Source organism: Triturus cristatus, chromosome 6 (assembly GCF_964204655.1).
Source record: "Triturus cristatus chromosome 6, aTriCri1.1, whole genome shotgun sequence".
Classification (NCBI taxonomy): Eukaryota; Metazoa; Chordata; class Amphibia; order Caudata; family Salamandridae; genus Triturus; species Triturus cristatus.
In genome coordinates, this window is record NC_140589.1 from 776,406,193 (window position 1) to 776,426,742 (window position 20,550).

Consider the following 20,550-nt stretch of genomic DNA (forward strand, 5'->3'; position numbering starts at 1 on the left):
GTCGGTCTAGTGCCCGCGACAGGAAACTGCGCAAAACGCAACGTGGACACACCTCAATTTCGCAGTGAAAAATTACCCTTTTTTGGCAAAGTGCTTAGCTGTAGTTTTTGCACCCTAGCTCTGCCGGCACCTAGGGAAACCTAGCAAACCTATACATTTTTGAAAACTAGACACCCAGGGGAATCCAGGATGTGGTGGGTTGACTGCCTCCCACCAGGTTCTGTTACCAAGAATCCATTGCAAACCTAAAGAATTGTCCAAAAAACACATTTTCCCCATATTTCTGTGGTGGAAAGTTCTGGAATCTGCGTGCATCCACAAATTTCCACCCACCCCGCGTTCCCCAAAGTCTTACGAGAGAAATGGTACCTCACTTGTGTGTGTAGGCCTAGTGCCCGGGACAGGAAAAGGCGGAAAACGCAAAGTGGTCACAGCTCAATTTCGCAGGAAAAAATGACCCTTTTTTGGCAAAGTGCCTAGCTGTTGTTTTCAAAACCTAGCTCTGCCGGTACCTAGGGAAACCTAGCAAAGCTATACATTTTTGAAAACTAGACACCCAGGGGAATCCAGGATGGGGAGACTTGACTGCTTCCCACCAGGTTCTGTTACCCAGAATCCCTTGCAAACCTAAAAAATTGTCCAAAAAAACACATTTTCCCCACACTTCTGCGGTGGAAAGTTCTGGAATCTGCGTGGATCCACAAATTTCCAAACACTCCGCGTTCCCCAAAGTGTTATGAGAAAAATGGTACCTCATTTGTGTGGGTCGGCCTAGTGCCCGCGACAGGGACCGGCGCAAAACGCAACGTGGTCACACCTCACTTTCGCAGTGAAAAATGACCCTTTTTTGGCAAAGTGCCTAGCTGTAGTTTTCAAACGCTAGCTCTGCCGGCACCTAGGGAAACCTAGCAAACCTATACATTTTTGAAACCTAGACACCCAGGGGAATCCAGGATGGGGAGACTTGACTGCCTCCCACCAGGTTCTGTTAACCGAAATCCCTTGCAAATCAAAGAAATTGTCAAAAAAACCACATTTTCCCCACATTTATGTGGTGGAAAGTTCTAGAATCCACGTGGATCCACAATTTTCCACCCACCCCGCATTACCCAAAGTCTTCCGAGAAAAATAGCACCTCACTTGTGTGTGTCGAGCTAGTGCCCACGACAGGAAATGGCGCAAAACGCAACGTAGTCACACCTCAATTTCGCAGTGAAAAATGACCCTTTGTTGGCAAAGTGCCTAGCTGTAGTTTTTTAACCCTAGCTCTGCCGGTACGTAGGTAAACCTAGCAATCCTATACATTTTTAAAAACTAGACACCCAGGGGAATCCAGGATGGGGTGACTTGACTGCCTCCCACCAGGTTATGTTACCCAGAATCCCTTGCAAACCTAAACAATTGTAAAAAAAATCATTTCCACACATTTCCGTGGTGGAAAGGTCTGGAATCTGCGTGGATCCACAAATTTCCACCCACCCCGCGTTCCCCAAAGTCTTCCAAGAAAAATGGTACCTCACTTGTGTGGGTCGGTCTAGTGACCGCGACAGGAAACTGCGCAAAACGCAACGTGGACACACCTCAATTTCGCAGTGAAAAATTACCCCTTTTTGGCAAAGTGCTTAGCTGTAATTTTTGCACCCTAGCTCTGCCAGCACCTAGGAAAACCTAGCAAAACTATAAATTTTTGAAAAATAGACACCCAGGGGAATCCAGGATGTGGTGGGTTGACTGCCTCCCACCAGGTTCTGTTACCCAGAATCCATTGCAAACCTAAACAATAGTAAAAAAAACTCATTTTACCCACATTTCCGTGGTGGAAAGGTCTGGAATCTGTGTGGATCCACAAATTTCCACCCACCCCGCGTTCCCCAAAGTCTTCCAAGAAAAATGGTACCTCACTTGTGTGGGTCGGTCTAGTGCCCGCGACAGGAAACTGCGCAAAACTCAACGTGGACACACCTCAATTTCGCAGTGAAAAATTACCCTTTTTTGGCAAAGTTCTTAGCTGTAGTTTTTGCACCCTAGCTCTGCCGGCACCTAGGGAAACCTAGCAAACCTATACATTTTTGAAAACTAGACACCCAGGGGAATCCAGGATGTGGTGGGTTGACTGCCTCCCACCAGGTTCTGTTACCCAGAATCCATTGCAAACCTAATAAATTTTCCAAAAACCACATTTTCCCCACATTTCTGTGGTGGAAAGTTCTGGAATCTGCGTGCATCCACAAATTTCCACCCACCACGCGTTCCACAAAGTCTTACGAGAGAAATGGTACCTCACTTGTGTGTGTCGCCCTAGTGCCCGCGACAGGAAAAGGCGGAAAATGCAAAGTGGTCACAGCTCAATTTCGCAGGGAAAAATTACACTTTTTTGGCAAAGTGCCTAGCTGTAGTTTTTACACCTTAGCTCTGCCGGCACCTGGTGAATCCTAGCAAACCTATATCTTTTTGAAAACTAGACACCCAGGGGAATCCAGGATGTGGTGGGTTGACTGCCTCCCACCAGGTTCTGTTACCCAGAATCCATTGCAAACCTAAAAAATTTTCCAAAAACCACATTTTCCCCACATTTCTGTGGTGGAAAGTTCTGGAATCTGCGTGCATCCACAAATTTCCACCCACCACGCGTTCCACAAAGTCTTACGAGAGAAATGGTACCTCACTTGTGTGTGTCGCCCTAGTGCCCGCGACAGGAAAAGGCGGAAAATGCAAAGTGGTCACAGCTCAATTTCGCAGGGAAAAATTACGCTTTTTTGGCAAAGTGCCTAGCTGTAGTTTTTATACCTTAGCTCTGCCGGCACCTGGTGAATCCTAGCAAACCTATATCTTTTTGAAAACTAGACACCCAGGGGAATCCAGGATGGGGAGACTTGACTGCCTCCCACCAGGTTCTGTTACCCAGAATCCCTTGCAAACCTATAAAATTGTCCAAAAAACCACATTTTCCCCACACTTCTGTGGTGGAAAGTTCTGGAATCTGCGTGGGTCCACAAATTTCCAACCACTCTGCATACCCCAAAGTGTTACGAGAAAAATGGTACCTCATTTGTGTGGGTCGGCCTAGTGCCCGCGACAGGGACCGGCGCAAAACGCAACGTGGTCACACCTCACTTTCGCAGTGAAAAATGACCCTTTTTTGGCAAAGTGCCTAGCTGTTGTTTTCAAACCTAGCTCTGCCGGCACCTAGGGAAAACTAGCAAACCTATACATTTTTGAAAACTAGACACCCAGGGGAATACAGGAATGGGGAGACTTGACTGCCTCCCACCAGTTTCTGTTACCCAGAATCCCTTGCAAATCAAAGAAATTGTCAAAAAAACACATTTTCTCCACATTTATGTGGTGGAAAGTTCTAGAATCCACGTGGATCCACAATTTTCCACCGACTCCACGTTACCCAAAGTCTCCCTAGAAAAATGGTACCTCACTTGTGTGGGTCGACCTAGTGCCCGCGACAGGAAACTGCGCAAAACGCAACGTGGACACACCTCAATTTCGCAGTGAAAATTTACCCTTTTTTGGCAAAGTGCTTAGCTGTAGTTTTTGCACCCTAGCTCTGCCGGCACCTAGGGAAACCTAGCAAACCTATACATTTTTGAAAACTAGACACCCAGGGGAATCCAGGATGTGGTGGGTTGACTGCCTCCCACCAGGTTCTGTTACCCAGAATCCATTGCAAACCTAAACAATTGTAAAAAAAACTCATTTTACCCACATTTCTGTGGTGGAAAGGTCTGGAATCTGGATCGTGTTTTTTTCCTCCAATGCACGGTCCACTCTATTATAAACATTAAAAATTCCGACCCTCCAACCACCAAACAGGATCAGCTCAAGGGCTAAAATGTCCTGTGAATCTACATAAAGGAGCTTAGCTTTGAACCCCAGTGCATTTTTTATCCATACCGCAAGGCCCCCTGAGGGTCCACCCTGATCTTTCCTGTTAGCTTCAATGCTATAAGCAAAAAAAAACATTTCTGAAAGGCGTGAACAAACTCCAAGTTTCCTGAAACAGGATAACTTCAAAGTTGTCCACAAAACTACACCAGTCTGGGTCTGATTTCAATTTAAAGATCCCAGCCACATTCCATAAAATGATCCTTAGAACAGAAGAGGCAGAAGTCCCACCTTCTGTTGTGGTGTTAGGGGCAATACCACCGATTTCATGGGCAATCAGGGGCTAGTCAACAAAAGAAACTGATGCCCTGCCAATAGCTGTGCCACCGTTGGGGACTAAACTACTAGTTCCATTGTCTGTCAGAGGCCCGGAATAATACTCAATGTTGTGCACTAAGCTTCTAGATGTGAACATTTCTGATGGGGGCAATTTCAACTAGGACCCTGGGTTCCCTAAGGTTCTTTCACCTGATTTTAGTCACCTTAGGCCATTCCTTGGTCCGCAAGAACATGTGGAGGCTCCTTACCCATTAAATCTATGAGGCACTCGCTCCAACATTGATGGGCGCCTGTACCTGATAGAAATGGAGGTGTTAACTGGGTGAATTGTACGGGAATCTATTGCCAACAGACCAATGACCATATCCTTGTCAAAAAACCTAAATTTGATCATGTCCCTATTAACCCCAGGTAAGGTGAGTCTTCCTGCATATTTAATGTCATCTCTGATTATCGAATAGCAATGGCAAGTGGATCTCAGCCAATGGATGACTTTATTTCTCAATGATTCTTGATCTTCGGACCCAACACGGGTGAGTTTAGGCACTTCAGTGAGGTAAATCACGTTTTGGGCCTCCTGATCACTCTGCTTCATATAAATACCATCCCTTACTGACCCTATCTCCTGCTTTTCCCAACCCATCGGCCTAGGGGTGGGGCCTTCATCTACAGTCACCTCATCTCTGTCTGTATTCTTAGGGCGAGCCCTAGCACGAACAACTCCTGGCTGTGTGTTTTTAGATACCTGTGCACCTGTGAAATTTAGATGATGATTCCTAGAGCTGTCTCTGTGGTGGTATAGAGTGCAGTGGGGGGTACTATGAGTGGTGGCTTTATTAGGTGACTCAGCAATCCCCTGGGAATGAGGCTCTGTGCCCCTATCCTCTACTGTGGATTGTGATGTTGATGGAGGTACTAAGGCCAACCGGAGGTACACCTCCTGCCTGTATGGTACCCCCTCAGTGAGTGTGGCGACCTCTCTTCTAAGGGCAGCCACCCCATCCCTCAGTAACTCAATCAATGACTTCAATGCGAGTATCTCAGCGGCATTGCAGGGCACTTCGGGGTTCGTAGGACCCACTCCCGGGCATCCTACCTCCTCATGAACAAGGGCATTGACTCTGTTGTGGCATTCGATTTGGATAGCTTGGGCTATGCTAGATGACCCGTTTGACTCTGCACATTGCACAGATATATCCAGGTCTGGTTCCAGTTCTGGAGACCGATTTGTCAAACCCCTTTGATTCTGTTTAGTGCATTTTTGAAACATATGTGGAATTAACTTGGGGGGGGTTTCCCCCTTGTGGTATGTTAGCCAAAGCTACCAAGGGGGCTGTAAAATCATCATCCATACTTGTAACTGGCTTAGCAGTGTTGCTGGCCTGAGTAGGAGAGTTCAAAGGGTCCGTATCTGCTATTTTCTGGCACTCAGTTAATATTGACTCAATTCGGTCCATAGTCTCATGACAGATAGCTCCGAGAGACTTCTTTTTCCTTATAGAGTTGTCCGTGCCCTGAACCTTATCATGACTTTTCCTCTTTCCCATCTTCCTCGAATACCCTTGGTAACTTAATATGTTGATGGTAACCCTCCACTCCACCTCTACACCACTATTGTAGCACTATCTCAACCCTTGCTCCCATCTGAGCAAGGAAGAGCGACGTAACTGGACACCAAGCTGTGGTGGGGTTAGCTAAGCAGCTTCAGTTCCATTAAAAGGGATTGCACATAAAATAAGGTGGACAGTACTAGTATCTGATTTGGTCAGTTGAGCCAGGAAGGGTCACCCTGTCACAAAGCCAGGGGGGTTGCCCATCTCTGCCTCTTCCTGCTGCTGACGGGCGCAAGATGGGCCCGCCCTAGGCCTGGGCACGGCCCGGGCACACCTGCGTGCGTCCTGTGCCGCGGGAGCCGCAAGCTGGCTAAATGCATCTCTGGGAGCAGGAAAACGGCTAGCAGCCCCTCCTGGAGCTGTGAATGCTGGGGCTTGCAGTCCCTCCTCCTCTGCTGTGGCGGTGTTGGCGACTACCATGCTGCAAGAGCTGAGAGCTGGCTAAATGCACCTCCAGGCACGGGAAAACTGCTAGCAGCACCTCCTGGCGCTGTGGAACCTGGGGCTTGCATTCCCCCCTCCTCTACTGCGGCAGTGTTGGTGTTGGCAGCACCCACGCTACGGGAGCCGTGAGCTGGCTAAATGCACCTCCAGGCGCAGGAAAACTGCTAGCAGCGCCTCCCGGCGCTGTGGATGCTGGGGCTTGCAGTCCTCCCTCCTCTGCTGCGGCGGTGTTGGCGTTGGCGGCTCCCCATTCCATTTTAAAGTGTGATTTCTTGACTTTCAAATAGCTGGCAAGTAATTTAGCTACTCCTTTTTACCCCATAATGTGCTGCTCTTGTTCATCATAAGCATTTCTGAGTGTAATTTAATTAAAATAAATTCAATTTCCACCAAGTGCTCCAATACACTTTTAGAATTTGTGATGCAGCACATATGTTCTAATTTCTTAATGTTAACCAGAACAGTGCTAGCTTTTATCACAACTAATGTTTTCCTTTCTTAGACAAAATTCATTGCACAATCTCTACCTAATTCCTTGATGAATCCCAGTTCATTTGGAAAAAATATCTCTGGCGGTATTAAATGCAATAGTTATGCAACAAAAGGATATCTTTCCTTACCAATCCACGTGACCTGAACAACAAACAAACAGCAACTCTCTCAATAATAAGTGAAAGAACTTCATAACTTAGTAGATCATGAAGTAGACAACTGGGACCTGCCTCTTGGGTTAGATTCCTTGCCCTAAGGCAGCAGCAGTCAGGACTAGATTTGCAGATATAGCATTACTCCTACCTAAATGCCTATTAACAATGGCCTGGAAGTCCCCGGATGGACCCAGGATTTGGAGGTGGCTCACGTAGCTTCAAAAATGGGCTGCTGCAAGAGTAGACTACTGAAAAGAGAAGCAGATAGAGGGCTGAGACCGGAGGGCTGGGCGGAACCCTGGGCAAAATTCGATATGATTTGCCACAAATAGGGAGTAAAGGCTAGGCTGTGGCATGCAAACCAGATCAGAAGATACCCACCTGAGGCCCCTCTCCCAAAGAACAAAACCTTGCAACAACCTCACATGCCACACTGAACTAATCCCACATATGGGGGGTATGGCTTTAGAGAAACTAGCATGAGAGACCTGATGGACTCCCCACTCAGCATTTTCCACTCGCTCTAACAATGACTCTATCCCTAGCATTACTTACTCTTTCACAGGGCTTGTTAATAGTTCACAATGTTGTCGTTTGTTGGTAGTTAAATATATCATGAGACTACTTGTTTTTACATTATTGTGTCAACCACCTCCAGTTCGTGTCGTAGGCCATGTATGATCAGAATTTGTAATTGCATGCAACCCTACAGTACTTGCTCGACTTTATAACTATAATTCAATAATGTGGGTTTAAATACACAGTAGATCATGATGCTTTCATATTTTCCCCAGTGTAACTTTAAAATAAAGGTATGTGAGTTTAACTGGGCCATCTTTAGTAGTAGTTATTATTTTATGAGGAACTATAGAGAAACAAGGAATCAGAAACCCATATTTACCCTTCATCATTTGCAGTGTAGGTCTCATGGAACACTTTCCTTTTTGATGCTGTATTTTTAGCAACATGTTGTGAAAACTAATGTTTTCTGCCAAACTAGGATATTGGCAGCTTACGTTTATCTGACATTACCACTTTCATACGCTCAGTATATTTCAGGAATAAAATATTAACGCATTTTAGTGTTGGGGTATATCCCAAAAACAGCCTCTAGACAAGATGATTTAATATTTGAAGTTAGAGAGAGTTAAATCTGATTAGACCATAACATTTGGTATGGTTAATAAAAAAAAAGTCTACAAAGTCATTCTCTTCTAAATCCTAATGCAAACCATGAATTTGTAGATTATTCCTGTGGTTATGATTCTCCACATATTCCACGTTTTAAGTGTTGCCACATCTGTATCTGTTGTGTCCACTTCCCCTTTCACATGGTGTACATCACATATTCTTTACTCCAAATCAGATATCTTATTCTCTATCACAGATACATTTTTTTAATTCTTTATTATCCTAATTCCAACATCAAGGCTATTCTGATTGTGCATACTGTGCCTTCCCAGGTTCGGATTGACTGACTGAATTATATTACAAATGAAGCTCATGGGTGCAACGCAAGGAAAGGCTGTGCTCCAAGTGCTGCAACATTAAGGTGTAATCATTGGGCATTTTACCATAAGTTGCCACATCCTAAAGTCATTCTGTATTTTGTTCAAACTTTTAGGGTCACATACAATATCCATTAGACTTCCATGATCAACTGATTTAACCCAGTCAACGACTAGCGAGGGATTTATAGAGGTCCATTTTTTATAAAGTTTCTCTGCTTGCCAACAAAATCAGGTAGAACACCAGCCTTTGCTGGCACTTATTAAGTAATATGCCGATAAATGGATACATCCCCATTCAAATCAGAGCATGGCTTACCTTAATTTTTTGTCCCATGATTTCACTTCGGGTATTGCTTACAGCCTCCCAGTAAGCAAGAAGACCCAGGTAGCCCACGAATATGCGCATGTCATCTACCTTGGACTGATTGCATTTCTTATATCTCTGTATCTCTTGTGCCAACCTGGCAAATCTTTGGAACATCCAGTACAGTCTGAGGAGAGTGAAAAAATGATTCTTCTTTAGGGAAGCTCCCTTTACTGTGGAATAACTTAAGCTTAGAGATACTTGCCACCAGTCTTCTGTCGCTAGCTCCAGTAAGTCCCACACTCAATATGGCTCTATCAGATGTTGTCCTTCTATGCTGATGATCTCCCAGTACCAGAAGGCAACTTCTTTCTGTGGTCTAACTTTATTTTCAATATATCATGGTGCACCCAGCAGCCATTATCGCACCACTTTTGAGATGACCACCATTAACTCAGCTGAAGAGAAAGACCATGTGATTTCAATTTTCTTAATTGTTTCTTTAATAAATTATTTCGAAGCTCGGATATCCTCTTGCAGCACTTACATTATCAACACAGAAAAGTATTTAACAGGAAATTACAGATCTTATTTTGGTCTTTTTGTATAGATGTGAGAGATAAATCAGGTACCGTTAAAGATGTCGATGATTTGGTCGAACAAACAAATACCTCCATTTCCAGTTGAGGCAAATTGTTGCCGTCAAATTAACTGAGGTCATAGCCCCAAGTACATATAAGTATTTGCAAATAAGTCCTAGCCTTTAGCAATGCCCCTGTATGAAAATGTAGTAAATTAACCTTTTTTATTACGATAATGACTAAGTTCTGACCATCAGTGTCTAGAGGTCCTTGTGATATAGTCTGGATTTACTTACATCTGGAAGGTATGGTATTGGACATGAAGCCATGCAGTGGTGGAAAGTATCCAAAAAAAGCTCAACAATATAACATTCTGAATGAACTAGTTCAGTCTTTGAGGCCACAAAAGTGGCATATGGCAGGGAAAGTGGAGCAACACTTTGCAACTATTCAAATAACAAACTAAGTTGAGTTTATTTGAAGGCTATAATGCCATGATCATGCAGTAGTGGATCTTAAAAATTTGCATATCTGGTGTATAACTTCAAAAAGAATGCACACACATTGATTGTGACGACCACTATCGTAGTGTATAGTGTAACAAGCATCTACATATTCATTTATTTTTTATCCTTGGCAAATCAAATAATTTGTATTCATATTTAGTGGCCAGGCAACACCCAATGGAGTGCACTTTTTTGAACTGCTAGCAAACTGGTGAAAGTAACCAGTTACTAATCACAAGTGTATAGTTTTCAGTATACGATTACACATAAATCTCCATGCTAAAGTTGCCATCGTACATTTTAACCCTCCTCAGCAAAGACACGTTTTCCAGGGAAACCATGGAGTCTTCATAAGACTCAGACTGTATCTTAATGCCCTACCTGCTACAGAATCACAGGGGATATCTTGCATGTTTACTGCATGTGTGTGCCTTAGGCCAAATGTTTTTTGCTGTTTAGCTGGGTCAATATTTATTTTAGTTTCGACGATAATAACACTGCCATTAAAAAGCTGGAAGAATGATATGACTGAAATAAGGGTGGAAGCATTTTACTAATTTGCCAATGAAATACAAGATCACAACACAATACTGCTAACAGCACAAAATATGTTTTGCATTCTCCCAGCACATACCATTCAAGCAAGTGCAGGCTATTGTGCCTCAAAATGTGGAAAACAAGCATATTGAGTTTATTGGTACTGACAACCAAGGGGTGATATTTCAAAATCCATTCTGATTATTGCCTGGTCTAATATAGTAAGAGCACAATTAGATGTTGACCATAGTATACCCTTAACCAATTGGTGGAACTGAAACGATTGATGACCTGTATTTTGATGAATCAAGTATTGATATAGTGGCCGAACTCTAGTCGATTTATATAACATCAACAACCGTGAAAAGCAAGTATTTCTTAGGAATTATTTCACAATAGAAGCTGTATAATTTCATACTACAAAGCCATACAAGGAATCCTTGCTATGTAATAAATTGTATCTCATTGACAGAGCATCTACCAAAGGTCTGAATATCGCAGATATCTACCATAGTGTGCACGCCTAGCGTGTCATCTTTCTGAGGTCGATATAATTACTAACATTGAGTTGGCTGGGGATAATTTTTATGTCATCTGTGCTGTACATGTAGTCGGATTTTCCTACATAGTCATGCAAAATAATACCTAGCAAACAATGAACATATGAATAGCAAACGCAGAGCTGATGATGGTGTAAATGTGAGGTATTACCCAGCAACAAAACAGTTAAATAATCCCTAGCAAACAATGAACATATGAATAGCAATCACAGAGCTGACGATGGTGTAAATGTGAGGTATTACCCAGCAACAAAATAATCCCTAGCAAACAATGAACATATGAATAGCAATCGCAGAGCTGATGATGGTGTAAATGTGAGGTATTACCCAGCAACAAAATAATCCCTAGCAAACAATGAACATATGAATAGCAATCGCAGAGCTGACGATGGTGTAAATGTTAGGTATTACCCAGCAACAAAATAATCCCTAGCAAACAATGAACATATGAATAGCAATCGCAGAGCTGACGATGGTGTAAATGTGAGGTATTACCCAGCAACAAAATAATCCCTAGCAAACAATGAACATATGAATAGCAATCGCAGAGCTGACGATGGTGTAAATGTGAGGTATTACTCAGCAACAAAATAATCCCTAGCAAACAATGAACATATGAATAGCAATCGCAGAGCTGATGATGGTGTAAATGTGAGGTATTACCCAGCAACAAAATAATCCCTAGCAAACAATGAACATATGAATAGCAATCGCAGAGCTGATGATGGTGTAAATGTGAGGTATTACCCAGCAACAAAATAATCCCTAGCAAACAATGAACATATGAATAGCAATCGCAGAGCTGATGATGGTGTAAATGTGAGGTATTACCCAGCAACAAAATAATCCCTAGCAAACAATGAACATATGAATAGCAATCGCAGAGCTGATGATGGTGTAAATGTGAGGTATTACCCAGCAACAAAATAATCCCTAGCAAACAATGAACATATGAATAGCAATCGCAGAGCTGATAATGGTGTAAATGTGAGCTATTACCCAGCAACAAAATAATCCCTAGCAAACAATGAACATATCCCCTAGCAACAATGAACATATGAATAGCAATCGCAGAGCTGATGATGGTGTAAATGTGAGGTATTACCCAGCAACAAAATAATCCCTAGCAAACAATGAACATATGAATAGCAATCGCAGAGCTGATGATGGTGTAAATGTGAGGTATTACCCAGCAACAAAATAATCCCTAGCAAACAATGAACATATGAATAGCAATCGCAGAGCTGACGATGGTGTAAATGTGAGGTATTACTAAGCAACAAAACAGTTATTTGCCAATGGACATGTCTGTCATATCAAGTATTATTCATCAAGTGCCCCAAATATCTATTAACGAACAGGTCACAATGCATGTTATGATAAATACCATTCATAAGAAAGATGGGATGTGGTAGGCTGCTACTGGCATGTTTGCCAGCTGGTTTGAATGTGTTTAGAATATTTGTATAGGCGCTACTACCAAATCAGTGGCTCGCCTACAGCGTTACTCTGGATTTATCACAGTCAATCGGCGAGCTCAGGGGCATATTATCAAGACAGGCGATACAATTATCGCTGCTTTAGTGGCAGAAAACTGCCGCTAAAACGGCGATAATTGGCTTGATAATATGCTCTATGGAATTCCAATTGAAGTCCATGTTAGATGTGAAGGACATCTAACATGGGCTTCAATTGGAATTCCATAGAGCATATTATCAAGCCCATTATCGCCGTTTTAATTTTATCGCCTGTCTTGATAATATGCCCCTCAATGTTTTGCTTCATATCGTTCTACAGATCAAAAGGTGTATGTAAAGGCCACTGTTGACTGCAGTGCAGTCAATGACAATGAGGCACAGTGGTAGCCTTCAAAAAATGTTCCTCATTCCAGAGCAGTCATCTATGTCTCTCATCAGAGTTCTTGCAAACCCTGAAAATCCCACTCTGCTCTTTGTCTCAACAGGCACCGTTGGAGACTGGAAAAACGTCATGACTGTGGCTCAAAACGAAAAGTTTGACAAAATATTTCAAGAAAAGATGAAAGATGTGCCAATCAAATTTATCTGGGAAATTAAAGACAACTAAGGAGACCACTGACAGTATAAGTAAAATACATTGTCCAAACTGGATGTTTGAATCGCAATCTGCACCCCTGAAATCGTTGTGTGATTTGATTGATGTATCCAAGAAATATAGATAATGTGGCCTTGATGGCAAAATGTGTGGTGAAATGTGAACAATCGGTTTAAACTGAAAATAAAGTGTGGCTTAGACAATAAATGGTTTGATATTTCTTTTGTGTGATCTGCTTAAAAACGGGGTGCCCTTTTACCACTCAACCTGCTCAGAACAACATCTCCGAAAAAGCTGTTCCACAATTACCGCTGAGATGGTCAATGCGTGTCTAAGAAAGATTCGAAGGCTAATTGAAAATGCGTTTAATTCTTGTTGGCGCTGTGGTGGTGTGCCGTGGTTGCAGGGCCTCGACACTCATTTTGGGGACCAGGACTTATTTTTTTCACTAGGCATAAAAGAGAGAAAGAGGTAGGAAGAGAAAGATAGGATAAAAATAACAAAGAGAGAGTGCAGTGACTAAAAAGAACACGATGAAGTGAAATTGTGGGATAGGAAGTATAAGGTGTTGAAAGAAAGAGACAAGACGAGAAAGAGGTAGGACGAACCGTCGAGACAGTAATTGTGTGCCGAAACTGCTGCCTTCTTCAACTGTGACGGTGGTCTCTTCGAAAAACGTCAGTCCCCTGCATTTCCTTTCATAAAAGGCACTGCTTGTGGGCATCCACTAGACGTTGCTTCACGTTTTGGTCTAACTGAGCAAGGTGAAAGTAGAAAAAGCAAATGACAAGCTGGCAATGAGGAACCATGCACAACGTCCATCGTTTTCAGGTGGATTAAGAAGTAAGGTCACACAAAGAGTATGTTCATGTTGAAGCACGAGGTTAAGGTGGATGTGGGAAAAAAAGAAACCTGAAAATAGGACATTTAACAGTGCTATAGAAATGTGCCTTTAACACTGAACAAATGTTCTCTGGTCTAAAATGGCGGAAACACCCTTTGTCATCAAATAGCTTGTGTCTTTTTCTTCAGTCATGGTTGTTTACATTTCAATATGGGGCCTTGGATATCATTTAGGGGCATATATCTAAACAAAAGGAGAGAGCGAGGATTGCTTCTGGGGTGCGTCCCTGTTCCCAACATAATATTAATAAACAAAGTGGATGAACCCACTAGTCAAGGTGACACAGTTTCGTTTTTCGAGTTCCAGAAACCCACTAGGTTTGTAAAAAGAACCCTCACCCACCAACCTAAATGGTGGCATGCTTCATCATAGGGTTTCCAACCGGGTAGCCGAATGCCACCCGGTTGTGCTTCAATGCATGATTACAGCGGAGCAGGATTGGTGTTGTGTGTGAAGGAAGTGCTAATAAAGTGGTGCAAGTTAAAAATGTCTCTGGGAATCCTTACTGATTGGTTATTTATTCCCAGCGGCCTAGGACAAAGTTAAATTCAAAATGAGGATAACAGATGTATGGCGTTGTAACATGGTCCCTACCCCAGTTCCCCCTTCTGACGCACTGGTATATGGAAGGACTGGGAAAGTCCTAACATTTAGCCGCGTGCATGCACAAGACCTTACCCTTACTCAGTGGTCGAAGTGGGCGGGATCGGCAGGGCATGGCGTGCCCCTACTTCTTTCATTTAACTGATTCCGTTCCCCTACTTTTTTAGTTAAACACGCGTCCCGGGGCCAGAAATAGTCAAGGCCTACAAATGAGGCTTGCCGTTCGTGGCAGGTCGGGAAGGCAGGACTGCCAGAGAAGGAAAAGGACCCTTTTTCTTTCTTCCTGCACCCCCATCGTGTGTGTGCGCCCGGGTTGAGACAGCTTCCCTGGCACACACACAGCCGCCCCCGAGTACTTCACAGGTCTTTGAAAGACCAATTACGTGTTAACAAGGCTTTGTTCCTTTTCACCCTTTCTTAGAGCTCTGCATCTCCACTCAGCATATTGCTGGAAGGGTCAGCGCCCCCCCGAAATTTTTCGTAGCCCCCCCACCCCCCAAATTTGGCTCTAGTTGCGCCTCTGCTGCCCAGAGAAGGCAACAATAAAGATGCAATGATAACTCCGGTGATTAATTTTCTTCCTAAAGAGAGATGCAGTGTCCACTTCTGCTGCTCTGCAGCTGCCCACCACCCCCAGCAGCTGCCCCCACCTACTTTCTTACTCTGTCTCTCTCTCTTTATGTCTTGTGCCTCCTCACTTATTGAGACTATTCCATTACAAATGCTTGTTTGAGGGAGTATCACGTCGTCAAACTTTAAATAAGCCCATAGCGTATTTGGCTATACCAGACGTTTTTGTTATGTAACACTGTAATTAATCCGTGTCTTTTTTCCCAATCTCAGTGGTTTTAATTAATCAGCCTTAGAGGGATGAAAAACTGTGCTGGCCACAGTGGCACTGGAGTCCATGGGTTTCAACTGCTTTACAGATTTCCTTAATAGAATCCTTACCTCACTTGGCTATTGTAATGTTTGTATGCGGGCCAGATGCATCCGATAGTGAGATATCTCAGTGGGTTAAGGGACTTGCTGCAGCGATCGGTGTGTTATCAAAGTCACTGCTTTCTTTCAAACTAATGGAATAGCTCAGTTGGTCAGTGTGTTTGATGCAATGCACTGTGCGTGATCTGTGTGTCACATGGTTGAATCCTAGCAGAGTGCTCCGTGGGCTCACGCATTTGTTAGAGATATAGTGACCACCTGTAGGGCATAGGTTCTGTTACTGATAAGAAAGCGAAGTGCGTTAGGCACATGCTGCAAACATCTGCATGTCGTGTCCGTAGCATACATTTGAATCCCTGCAGGGACAACTCGTGTTTTCATTCTTCCGAGGGCGATCAAACGAGTACATTTGGGACGTAATTAACGCAGTATTTAACGCTAATTAAAGGGTAGTTAACAATTACTTTTATGTTCTATGCCGTATATGTGGACATTATTGGCTGACTGTTCACATACACTTCAAATATATGAAATATATTGTCCATTCAGGAGACCTGTTTTCCGTACCTTCTCTAGAGGTGAACTGCAGCACATTTTATTTTTGTATGTCAATCAGCAGAAATACTATGTTTGCCTGTTCAGAGGGCTGAAGCACGGAGACACAGCTCTGTTGGGCCCTAGCTGACGTGTGCTCTTGTGCTGCAGCCCCCCGATCTCCCACCCCAACTCCCAGGATAATTAAGTGCCTAAGATAAAACTGGCACTGTGTGTCCTCGGGTCAGTGGTTACAGAGAGGGCTGGGACAGCTTTCTGCACTACTCCCTTGTGGGCTGGGCAACCTGGTCAAGCAGGAGAAGGGGTGGATCTGCCTATGGTGGCGAGAGGGAGTAAGTTGGTGATACACCCTTCCCAGGGCTGTGCAGTGTGGGGCCACCAGCTAGACTCAGCCTCAGAAACATGTCTGCTCCTTTCAGTCAGATCACTGAATGCCCGCCCACTCCCGTTTGTGTAACAGACTAACATTTCCACCACTCAAATTAATTTCATATTTCACTATACTAATTCACCACTAATCTTTTATGGGTTCCGGAGTAGCGTGCTAGTCACCGAAAAAGCGCATCAAAACCCCATTCAGGGGTAGCAAGCACTATATAAATGCAAACCTTTTCCCCTCTTCCATCCCTACACTATCCTTCTTAATCCAAATAACTGACTAACATATCCACCACTCAAATTACTTTCATATTTCACTATACTAATTCACCGTTAATCCTTTATGGGTCCCGAAGTACCTTGCTACTCGCACAAAAAGTGCTTAGACGCCTCGTCAGTGGTAGTATGCGCTATAAAAAATGCAATTAAAATACAATAAAAGATAGAGTGGTCTCAAAATGGCCAGATAGATTTTATTCACTAAAACATATCAGCACCTCTAAGTTTTCCAGTGAAACGCTACTTGTTTTCTCGTCTTTCTTTGAACAACATTGTTTTCCTTGGGTGGGGAAGGGCACCATTCCTGGAGGTATTGACTCGGGTTGGGTGCGTTATGTTTGCAAGTATATTATGTTTCTAAAATCAATTGCTGCCTCCTTCCAGGCCTCCAGCAATTTCAGAAACAATAAAAATGGAATGATAACTCCGGTGATTAATGTTCTTCCTAGAGAGAGATGGAGTTTTGTCAAGGGGAAGTTTTGACCCGTGGAAAGTTAGCGCAGAGGGTTAATGTGCCTGCTGCAAAGAGCATGTACCATGTAGATCACAAAGTGCACATAATGTAAACAGGTCAGTGGGTTACTGCTTTAGTCAGAGAGATCCTTTTCTTACTTGCAGTTTATAAGTCAAAATCCTAACATAGAATAGTGAGCTATTAACTGTCATCTATGGGCTGCAATCAAACTGCAAGGTATAAATTAGTGAGTTATGATATTTCCCCCAGTCTTTGATTATCCTAACGTTGAAAAGGGTGTTCATATGAATAAAATCAATTCTGACTATTAAAGTGAACCCCAAACCATGGTATTAAGTTCTAAATTCAGAGTTTGTGTTTCTCCAGACCAATCACTATTAAACTATACTGCTTACTAGTATAGTGTCATGTGACTCCGACACCTTGTAGTATTTTTTCTTATGTATTTCCTATAGAGTGATTTACACATATATGATTGATTGTCTCTCTGTAATGTGTGATGTAAAGTGCTCTGACAACCTACACTGGTATCAGTGGCGCTGTAAATCAAATCAACTGCATCTGAGAGAGACAGTGGTTATGAAGGCTCGAGGGGCACTGTTGAAGGGTGGTAGTGAGGGAATCCATGGCAGAGGGAGTCATTGGGGGGAACAAACAAAGATTGTCGCACAGGGCTCCACCAGCGTTAAAGCTGGCCTTGCACTTGAGACCAGTCCGCTGCATACATTGGTACCTCCATTGGCCTTGTTTCAGCAGTAGTAGGTGCAACTCACCAGGGGTCGGCGATGCAGGATTTGCACGCACACCAAACTTAGTTCACAAACTTCACGGTCTCTCTGCTTCATGCACAAGCACTTTAAACATGTGCTGCCTGCTTTAGGACCAGTGGAATTATGTAGCAATGGAGGACAAAACTATTCTGCAGTGTTGACTAAATTATGCAGCGCAATGCTTTATATTTTCTGATACTTTATTATTTTTACATTTTTACACATGCTAACAGTCTGCAAAGATTTTGCCTTATTAGTAGCAGTGCATCATACAAATGCAGCATTGAGAAGCGTGATCAGTCAACCTTTGCAAAGGGCTGTCCACTTCGCAGAAACACAAGTCACGTTTGTTTGTAACTTTTGATCCGTTTGAGCTACAAGCAATTAGTTAAAATCGTTAAATTATGCAGCAGGTTATGCATTATGTTGCAAATAATGCAGAGCCATAATTGTATAGAAAACATTTGCAAACTAGGATATTTTGCCATTCATGTTTGAACTGCTCTTGTGGAAAAAGGGAGAAGTGCTGATGACAGAAACTCCATGGCTCGGAGACAAATGGCTTGTGATTCCACTTTTAAGCGTATTTGGGACATTCTGTGATTGGAAACAAATCCCACTTCATGAATGTATTTTAATGTCAATAACTCATATCAAACCTTAAATAAACATGTATCCATTGTCTGAATTAAAAAACTTAATAAGCTGTAGCTGGGTAGTAAAATGCCAAACAAACACAAAAAATTTGAATGATTTGCTCTTTCTGGCCACACCTCTGACTCCGCCCACTGACCCAATCCTCAGGTTGTTCCCGCCCCCTGATCTCCGCCTACAGTTCCCCTACTTTTTTCCCTCCACTTCAACCACTGCCTTACTCCATCTCTTCTAGACTGGTACTGTCATGGCTGAATTTATTGCACTCAGGGATGTGGAATTCCTATAGCCCGATGCCCGGTATCTATTGTTTGGGGGTCAGGGCAACAGGTTCTCATGTGTGTTTTATCTTTGGGACAAGTTTGCCCAACCCCCTGCCGCACAAAACCCTCTGGCTGCCAGTTGCAGTGCCACCTTATGGATCATGGTATGGGCACTGTCTGCGGTTAAGGTAATAGTTTTGTCCATATGTTGATGCTTTTCCAACTTGCATTCCCGTTTCATTAGTTATAGTGGTTAGGGCCCTGTAGCTCCCTCACCAATAAGGTTTTACTATAAACCCATGCCGAGCCAATTCACGTAGTGACAAACTGAAAATCTTGACCGCCAGGCTTGTTTCTCTAAGTAAGTAAGTAAGTAAGCGCTCTACACAATACTTTGCAGTTGCCTGTAGTTCTTTGGAGACGGGCAAATGCTCACTGTTCTGCAATGTGAACCTGTTGACTGTCAATCACACTAATCATCCGTCTGACAAGTTAGCTCACTGACCTATTAATCCTTTAAACTGCTTGGTGCACATTCTTTACGGCAGGCATATGCTGGGGCCCAATTTTCTTGTTTCCATTTATCTCCAAGAACCCACTCTGGTCGATTGAACCTTTTTACTTGCCCAATAGCGTGGAGGGAGCAAACACAATTATCAGAGAATACTTTCCGCAATTTGACATAATTAAGGACTCGAAACTCAATTTCTATTTCTCTCGGGATTTTATTATCAGAAAAAACATCTGCAGATATAGGCACCTTAGCACAAGGCACAACAGGTAAATGGGTACTAATACAAATGCCACTCTACGAAGAATCCGCATTCAACTAAATATAAACAAAAGTACAGCTTCTAAAAGCATGAGGTAGATAACTACCAAGCTAATGTCGATGTTAGGAATCATTAAACCAAAGCATTTCTTTCCCTACTCTATGCTAGATGACATCCCTGCTTACCATTCCCTTAAGACCCAAGAAATCGTGAAAAGGTGTCAGAAGTGAACTTCCTAAGAAGTCTTCACTTAGAGAGCTTGATCTAAACGCTCCTTCTAGCTCCTCGCCTACCCCTTCTCTGCACAACCCTCGGGGCGCTGTCCCTAATACAAAACCCCAAATCACCGAACACGCCCTCCGGCACACCTCCTCGACAAGGTCTTCTTCCAGTAATTTTCCATCCAGCTCTGTCCATCTTCCGTCGTCCATCAGCTTGGCCTTGAGTCCCAGACACCGTCGGCACTAGGAGTTGCGATTGGCACATTCCAATGCACTCCCATGTCTGGCTTTCCCCAAAATTCAACTCTTAGACAAATACCTTTTCTACTAATGAACCAACTGTCCTTGCACCTGCGGTGAGATCATGGGATGGAGAAATACTTCGCATCTTTTAACTTTACAATTTACTGCAGCCCAAAACCTCTACTAGAATAAATCATTGCGGCCTACCGCATTCGGCTAACATAAGAAATACCAGGCCTTTCTCCCCAACGATATATGTGGATTCGGGCCTCTACTAGGTTAAACACGCTATTAAATCACATTCTAAGCATTAGTGCTTTTTCTTTCATATACATGAATGAGCGACCTACATGAGTAATTTTTCAGGTTACACTTTTATCCTAATACATTGCATTAAACAGGAACTAATCGTTATGCATTTTGCTAAATACATTTCACAATATGTTTTCACATCTCCTAACGCTTCTATATTGCGATATAGCTGATACATTTCTTAATACATCTCGCACGGCATAACTAAAGATACATTGATTATATG

At 43.1% G+C, this 20,550-nt stretch overlaps 1 protein-coding gene across 1 annotated transcript in view; it reads left to right on the top strand.

The window, feature by feature from the left end:
- LOC146817856 (amine sulfotransferase-like) overlaps positions 1-13,159 on the top strand; it is a 462,478-nt gene extending 449,319 nt beyond the window's left edge. Inside the window, exon 7 of the mRNA XM_085611339.1 lies at positions 12,843-13,159. Coding sequence (XP_085467465.1) covers positions 12,843-12,964 — 122 coding nt within the window. The 3' untranslated portion in view covers positions 12,965-13,159. The remainder of the gene's footprint in view (positions 1-12,842) is intronic.
- Positions 13,160-20,550: the final 7,391 nt, after the last annotated feature.